Below are 8,517 nucleotides of genomic sequence, written 5' to 3'. Positions count from 1 at the left end.
GGCGGATGCAGCGTAACGTCAATTTAGTAGTTAGTCAATTTAATTTCCCTTATTTTAAATAATAATAATAAAAAATAATATGCAACCACAACCATACCCAACTTATCAATTGGAGTAATCGATTAAATCTATAATAACGACCGAATAAGTTATTTTGTGATTATTAATTTTAATATATTTAATAAATTGATATTATCTTACGTGTCAAACAATCGATCGATAAATAGCTTTTTGCATTTTTATCGGCTAATAAAGTAGTGAATTTTTTTTCAAATAGAGACAAATAAAAGAGTTGAAAAATGAGAATTGAGTAGCATTCTCATCTAAGCCGACCACCTGTTGCATAAGAATCACAACATTTATTTCAGACCTCTATTGTTGGGATTTTGATTATTTTGTACTGCAAAAACATATTTTTGGGTTTTTGTACTACTCATGCAGTACATCAATTCCCTTCTCCTCTACATATTCTTCAAATTCCAACAACCTCCACATTCCATGGGTAAAGTATTTATCTTCAATTTGAATTACTCTGTAAATCTTGTCCAAATTCACCGTTTCTCGTGGTGGATGAGATCGCAATAACTCACCACCAAGAACAACTGACAAATCCATTTCGGCACTTTTTTCAAGAATCACCCAAAAAGGGATTTTTCCTACATTTTTAGGTACCCTTTTACGTCGATTAAAACCCATCATGTTTTGTTTTGTGTGTTTTTTGATTTGTTGTGATTGAATTGAAAAATTTACAGGGAGAAATGAGTAGAGTTGGGGTAGAGTTAATGGAGATTGAAAGAGAAGTAACGGAAGAAATGAGAGATGGTGATGATGAAGTGAAGAGAATTCCTCCATGGACTAAACAGATTACAGTGCGAGGAATTGTTGCGAGTGTTTTGATTGGAGTTATTTACAGTGTGATTGTAACGAAGCTTAATCTCACTACTGGACTTGTACCAAATCTCAATGTTTCAGCTGCTCTGCTTGCTTATGTGATTCTACAGTCATGGACTAAGGTTCTAAAAAAGGCGAATTTTACATGTACTCCGTTTACTAAACAGGAGAATACTATTATTCAGACTTGTGCTGTTGCATGTTACAGTATTGCTGTAGGAGGTAAGTCTCTTTTTGTCATTTTGTATGTTTTTAGTATGTTGATGATATCAAATGAGCTCAAAATAAAGAAATGGGGCAGTCCCCAATTACTTGTTTGGAACTGAAGCGTAGTGTTGTCATAGCATGTCATAGCAGATATATACTTCATTTAGTTTAAATAAAAAAGTGAGAATTCATAGAGTCGACCCCAACTTGTTTGGGACCGAGGACTAGTTGTTGTTGTAGAGATATATCATTTATTTAGTATGATGAGGTTAAATGAAGAAGTGAAGATTCGGAACTTGTTTGGGACTGAGGCGTGATTGTTGTTCTAGCTTGATATATCTTTCTGTGTGCCTTTTTGATCGGCGTGTTTGAGAAATTCAAAATTGGGATTCATTTGTTTATTTCTGGTTTCTGTTTGTCTGTGCTAATTTAGGTGGCTTTGGATCATATCTTTTGGGACTGAATAAGAAAACATATCAGCAAGCTGGGGTTGATACAAGTGGCAATACACCAGGGAGCTATAAGGAACCTAAACTTGATTGGATGATTGGTTTTCTCTTTGTTGTTAGTTTTGTTGGGCTATTAGCTCTGGTTCCTCTTAGAAAGGTAATTTCCAATCTTTAAGCTGTCTTCGTTTTGTTCACTTGTTAAAAGACTTTGTAAGCACTTGGACATGAATTGGTTGATATTTGAAATAAATAGTACTCTTTTGAAATTGAAATAATGAGCCAAATTGAAATAATCTTCAAATATTGTTTCGGATATTAGTGATGATTCATCACGTATTCTCGTAATCAAATCTTACTAGTACATAATCTAGGTACACACCTTCAGCTGATTCTTGAATTTTTATTTATCTGTTGTGGTGCAGATCATGATAATTGACTACAAATTACCTTATCCAAGTGGAACTGCGACTGCTGTTCTAATCAATGGATTTCATACACCCAAGGGAGATAAATTGGCCAAGTATGCAAGATCATAATTAGGAGTTAGGACTAACTTGCCTTGTAAAACTAGCCTTTCTTGAGAAATGAAAATTGTGTTCAAATTTTCAGGAAACAGGTTAAAGGGTTCATGAAAGTTTTCACATTCAGCTTCTTCTGGAGTTTCTTCCAGTGGTTCTATTCTGGTGGAGATCACTGTGGATTTGCCAACTTCCCCACGTTCGGGTTGAAAGCTTGGAAGCAATCGTATGTACTTGATGATATATTTTTAGTGACTCATGAATGATTTCTCCTATACAACGAACAGTAATTTATACCATTGAAATATTTCCAGGTTTTTCTTCGATTTTGACATGACTTATGTGGGAGCTGGAATGATTTGTTCTCACCTTGTGAACTTCTCTTTGCTTCTTGGAGCTGTGCTCTCTTGGGGTATCATGTGGCCTCTAATTACTGATCGCGACGGATATTGGTTCTCTTCAAGTTTACCACAGAGCAGTATGAAGAGTCTAATGGGTTACAAGGTTTGTGGGCGCTTAATTTGTCCGATAATCAAATAAGCATTCTACCTTTTTTCTCATTAGACCATAAAATTTGTATGCAGGTTTTTATCTCCATTGCTCTTCTCCTGGGAGATGGCCTTTACAATTTTGTCAGGACACTTTATTTCACTTTTAGAAACATATATGCCACGATGAAAACAAAAAGGCCTGAATCATGTAAGTGCTCTCCTCCATTACTAATGAAATTTAATGGTAACGTCAAGTGTCAAAGATGAGTGCTCCAACAAAGAAGTTGAATGTTGAACGAATTTTATGTTAGCTAATGAGAAGAGGGGCAAAACATTGTCTCCTTTTGTTGAAATTCTATTATTAACACTCCATTTTTTGGCAGCACCCTCAGAAACCAAGAATCTTCCACTTGAAGAGCTGCAGAGAAACGAAATATTCATCAGAGAGAGCATTCCCTTCTGGCTAGCTTGTATTGGCTACTTGATCTTTTCCCTTATCTCCATCATTGTCATTCCAATTATGTTCCCTGCGTTGAAGTGGTATTATGTGCTCGTTGCCTATGTTTTTGCACCAGCTTTGAGCTTCTGCAATGCTTATGGTGCTGGTCTAACAGATCTGAATATGGCATACAATTACGGTAAAGTAGCTCTGTTTGTGCTTGCTGCATTATCCGGGAAAGAGAACGGTGTTGTTGCTGGACTTATTGGATGTGGACTGATTAAATCCATGGTTTCTATATCCTCTGACCTGATGCACGATTTCAAGACGAGTCATCTGACCCTGACATCCCCGCGTTCCATGTTACTCAGCCAAGCTATTGGGACTGCCATTGGCTGTGTCGTAGCACCTCTTACATTTTTCCTATTCTACAGATCTTTTGATGTAGGGGGTCCCAATGGTGAGTACAAAGCTCCTTATGCACTCATCTATAGAAACATGGCAATCTTAGGTGTTGAAGGATTCTCAGCTCTGCCTCGCCATTGCTTGCAGCTCTGTTATGGTTTCTTCGCGTTTGCCGTACTTGCCAACTTGGTGAGAGACATGGCCCCTGAGAGAGTCGGTAAATTGGTTCCTCTCCCAATGGCTATAGCTGTGCCTTTTCTTGTTGGGGCTTCCTTTGCAATTGATATGGCTGCGGGGAGTTTGATCGTATACGTATGGCATAAACTCAACAGCAAGAAGGCAGATTTGATGGTTCCTGCAGTGGCTTCAGGATTTATTTGTGGTGATGGATTATGGATTCTTCCATCAGCACTACTTGCTTTACTCAAAGTTAGGCCTCCAATTTGTATGGCTTTTACAGTCGCACAGACATAGTGAAATTTCCTGATTCTTGAAACTAAGGAGCAGGTGTTTGCCCCCCCCCCCCCCAAAAAAAAAAAAAGAAAAAATATCTTAGAAGTATAGAAACTGGATATAGCTTAGAAACGTATTTTAAGGATTTACCAAATCATAGGTACAATATAGAAGAATAGCTAGCCTTAGCTTACAAAAGGCAACATTAGGAAAATACATAACATAAAAGTTGTCTTTCTTTTATCTCATCGGTTCGATTTATTAGTCGGTTTTTCACACCCGTAATCTACCGTCCAATAAATTATTTCTTCGGCATGATCAAAATGGTATGTATTATGACAACTTATTTTCACCTTTTCAACCGGCGTTCAATTTCTAAAAAATACATTTGGCCTTAGCTTCCAAATTAACTTTGAAGTTAGAATTTCAGAATTTTCAACAATTTGAAAAACAGAAATTTGTATTTCACTGAATACAATTTTTCCAATTTAAAAAAATCAATTTTCACTTTAAAAATAAAAATTATTTTAATTTTTTTCAAATTTCACAATAGAACATGATTCGCTCGAAGAAATAAAATTGCGTAGAGTACTGAAAAATCTTTCCATTAACAGTGAAAGCGTGAGTATAGAAGAACGCTTGTTTTTGCGTGGAAACAGAATCTTCTTTTTGTTTTGATTTGAAATTGGAACTGACTTGCTAAGTTGGGGAATTTGAGAACCAAGAATAATTTTTGTGAACCCTCAATTTTTTGGAATTTTGAATATGCATCAAATCGAAATGATGAAAAATATTCTTTAGACCCATGACGATGGATTGACTGATCACAGATTTGAAAGATTTTTATTTTATCACTATACTAACCACTTTGTATTATTGTATCCAATGAACTACGCATTTTAAAAGATTCGTACTACTACAGAATCCGTGTTTGGGTCCTACTGAAATCACTCAGATCCACAAAATAAAAAAGTGTTTGTGCTGCTGGAACTGGCTTTAAAGGTGTTTTTATCATACATTCCAGAAAAAAGTCACTTTCAACTGAAAAATCTACCTTCTGGAATCATGTTCAAGCACAAGACAATATACAACTCTAAATCACTGCGTAAACAGAAACCTAATAAGAAGAAAAACAAGAAGCCAACAGCTAATCGTCACATAAATACTCTATCAATGTCGAACTTTGCAGGTCAAGAACATCTACTATTCGTCTAAATCAATGAACTCCATCACAGAGCAAATGACTAACTAACCTTGTAATGACTGTCCTCTCTGCATGTTAATCTCAGAAGAACAGACAACAAATCAACGTTTATGCATAACTTGTTTCCGTGAACTATTCATGTGTTAATAATTCCATCAAATGAGAATTGAATATAAATCTCCGGTTCCTGGGCATCAATGTATAAACAGAAGATGTGGTAATCTCTTCAACCACTATTGCAGATAGAGAGCAATAATGATAGAAAAAAATGTATTCTTTTCAGTGCAAAAATATGTACAGCAAAACAAGATCAGCCTCCCTCTCTTCAAACGGGTATGAAGGATTATATTGAATCGGTATGAGAGTTTACATTAATATAAACGAGAAATTACACCAGGGAACTGCAAAGTGCAAACATATACATTTGAAACAAAAGATGAATGTTAAAATATCTCTCATTTCTTTCTTCCCACACAGCCTGAAAGATGCAGGCAGAATATGCTCCATGTAAACATCTAACAGACGATGATTTAACCATTCAGGGAGCTGATGCCAATGTCTTGAGGTTATTAATCACTCGGCAATAACTAAATATTCGCATAAATGTAATTCAACAGAGTGCAATAGAGTTTACACTTGAGCGAGTCAGCTTTCAGCCTCTACCAGAGGCAGTCACCTGGATCCGCAGAGCGATTGAAGAAAATTTACAAAGCAATGAGGAATATACAAAAGATAGCTTAACTCTTACAGTAGAATATACTTTGATAGCGAACATCAAAGAAAATCGGATAGACTTGCCTTACCAGAAACAACATACATCATAAGAACAACAAACTTAGATACAAATCAAGTAACAATTCTGTTAATATCTCAATTTTTGCCATATTGCTTAGAGCCCCACAACTAGACTGTAAATTTTACTTTTGGGCTTATAGGGTTTGTACATTCCTTGGAATGATTAGTTAAAGCACGCTTAAATAATCCAAAATGCGAAATCAAGTTTCTCAAGATAATAGAAGCTGCAATAGAACTATGAACTCTAGATTCATAAGGTGATATTTTCAGCTGCAAATGTCACTACATATATCGATTTACATGTAGTAAATCCCACCCACAAGTATATACCATGGAAATTTCCGGAAGTTTTACCTTTTGTCTCGTCTGAGCATAATTGCCATCATAATATCAACTTTTAGCATTTACTGTATGCTTTTCTTAAGCATTTCGCGCCAAAATCGACCTCACTACTAGTCCCCATCATGGCAGATTCTCAAATAACAAGGGTTATAACAAGTTAAGGTTAGGTATTCACATCATGCATATATGTAACAAGAAAATAATAATGAATTCATTGCTATCTGCCTGGGCACGCGAACACCAGTCTCCAAGGATTGGAACGAATTAGTAATTCCCCTGCTGCTGCATTATTGAGCTAACATAACAAGAAGTTCACTTTGAATGAATCAAAATAATAACCAATTTGAGCATTATCATAGTTCAAAACTCAAGCTATTATATTTAACAGAAAAAAGAAACATCTGTATTTGGGATGACGATTACTTCACCATAATTCCTAATTACAATTAAATAACCATTTTCCAAATGAGAATGTGCCAAATTCTAATATACAAAGCTTGAAATGAACGTAGTGCAACTGACTCCTTCGAAATTAATATTATTCTTCAGAATTCAATCACCAAAAATAACAAATTGATTAACCTCTTCTTCCTCTTTTTCTTTTTAATTTTGGGGTCAATCAATAAAACCTGTTCTCTGAAATACAGCATTACGAACACGCCGCAAATCCCTTCCTTTTAGCGTCCTCCCAACGCCTTCAAAAACAGAGAACGTCACGTGCGACTGCGCCACCAACACGTGAGGAGGAACCATTTCCTCCCCTTCCACTTCATCTTCCACCTCATCAAATTGGTCTAATCCACCCACCGGTCCATCCTTCTTCTGCCACACGGGCACGTTTACCGGAGCAGATTGATGAAATTTAGGGTGAGAATTACGATTTGAATTCTCCGAACGGAACACCGGTGGAATCATCTTCGCAGCGGATGTGGCAGATACGGTAGGGTTGAGGGTAGATTTACGACGGACAAGAGGGTGGTGGTCGTCGGTAAGAGCAGCAGAGAGACCGGAATTTGAAGGTTTGTAGAGGGTAGGGGGACGTTGAGGGAGGTGGCGGGTAGGGGTAGGGGGAGAGAAGGAATTAACGACAGCGGAATCAGGGGATTCAGACCAGAAAACATCGCTCTCGTCGAATTCATCTAGGATGTTGTTGTTAGGGTTGGAGTCAGGTTGTTTAAGGAGACCCATGAAGCGGATGGAGGAAGAAAAAGAAGAAGTATTGGTGATGGGAGAAGGCATGGAGTGTTGACTGAGGATCAATGGTGAGAGAGACACAAAATAGGGGACTCAATTTATCTTTTTTTTTTATATTTTATTGTTATTATTATTTTTAAGATTTACGGTGATAAAAAAAGGAATGAAGTGATGTAAGTGCACAACAAGATAAAATTATTTGTAAATACGAAAGAAAGAACAAAAAAATATGTCATGAGACACTAATTCGACTTCAGGTAGCCACACGTTAGGTTGATGTCTTGTAAACCGCCGTCCAACTGATTCTGATGTTACGAATTATTGTACTTTCCGAATTTTTACTATAAATATGATAATTCATAGTTTTATTGGAATTTCTTCAAATACTATTATAATTACTAGACATAAGTGTTTATGGTAGTACGGGATCAATATCTATAAGTATTTTTTAGCCTAATCTTCTGTTATATAGATAAAATTTAGAGAGTTTATCCAAATTTTAATATGATTTTTAGATATTTTAAGTAATTACTTATTGTAATTTATAAATAGTATATATTTCTTTGATCAGTCAATAATAATCTTTTATCTATAACTATTTTTTAGTCTTATCTTATGTTGTATAGATAAAAGTTAGAGAATTATTTAAATTTTAATATGATTTTTAAATATTTTAAGTGATTAGTTATTGTAATTTATAAATAGTATATATTACTTTCAGTCAATAATAATCCTATCCTTGGTCTGTTTAAAAAATAATGACTTTTTCTTCTTTTTTTAAACATATTATCAAGTCAAACTAGATCAATCTTTGTAAAACGGATTTAGGGAATTTTGTTGCCCTAAAATATGTAGCATAAATAGAATTGCAAAAATTATGTTGTTAATAATTGAGATTTATCGTACTTTTTAGTTGCTTCTAAATTAAAAAATAATACATGTTACTTCTTTTATAAATATATATTAAATTGGTGATTATCATAATTTATTGTAATTTTTACGCATTCTTTATGTATATGAAATTTGTAAAAAATAAATAGACAAAATATATATGGTTATCACATAGATGATAATGACAATCAGCCTCTAGCGTCTGCTTTATCCACGTAGTTCCATATATATATATATA

The 8,517-nt window shown here is 35.1% G+C and overlaps 2 protein-coding genes across 3 annotated transcripts; one reads left to right on the top strand and one right to left on the bottom strand.

Moving 5' to 3' along the window:
- Positions 1–423: 423 nt before the first annotated feature.
- LOC107013747 (metal-nicotianamine transporter YSL2-like) lies at positions 424–4,129 on the top strand. Of its 2 annotated transcripts, XM_015213622.2 has the most exons (9): positions 426–668; positions 753–1,113; positions 1,532–1,704; positions 1,970–2,067; positions 2,157–2,291; positions 2,380–2,569; positions 2,650–2,764; positions 2,940–3,455; positions 3,548–3,744. In XM_015213622.2, exons 2-9 carry the CDS (start codon positions 759–761, stop codon positions 3,607–3,609), a joined length of 1,644 nt encoding a protein of 547 aa, XP_015069108.1. In that variant the 5' UTR covers positions 426–668; positions 753–758; the 3' UTR covers positions 3,610–3,744. The 2 variants fall into 2 exon arrangements, with proteins under 2 accessions (XP_015069107.1, XP_015069108.1); XM_015213621.2 differs by having other exon boundaries at positions 424–668; positions 2,940–4,129.
- Positions 4,130–6,518: 2,389 nt separating this feature from the next.
- Positions 6,519–7,583, bottom strand: LOC107013749. The gene has a single exon (XM_015213627.2). It carries the CDS (start codon positions 7,431–7,433, stop codon positions 6,810–6,812), a length of 624 nt encoding a protein of 207 aa, XP_015069113.1. The 5' UTR covers positions 7,434–7,583; the 3' UTR covers positions 6,519–6,809.
- Between the last annotated feature and the right edge of the window lie 934 nt (positions 7,584–8,517).

This window comes from Solanum pennellii, chromosome 3 (assembly GCF_001406875.1).
Source record: "Solanum pennellii chromosome 3, SPENNV200".
Taxonomy (NCBI): domain Eukaryota; kingdom Viridiplantae; phylum Streptophyta; class Magnoliopsida; order Solanales; family Solanaceae; genus Solanum; species Solanum pennellii.
The sequence above is the reverse complement of the archived record's forward strand: the minus strand, read 5'-3'. Positions and strand labels throughout refer to the sequence as shown.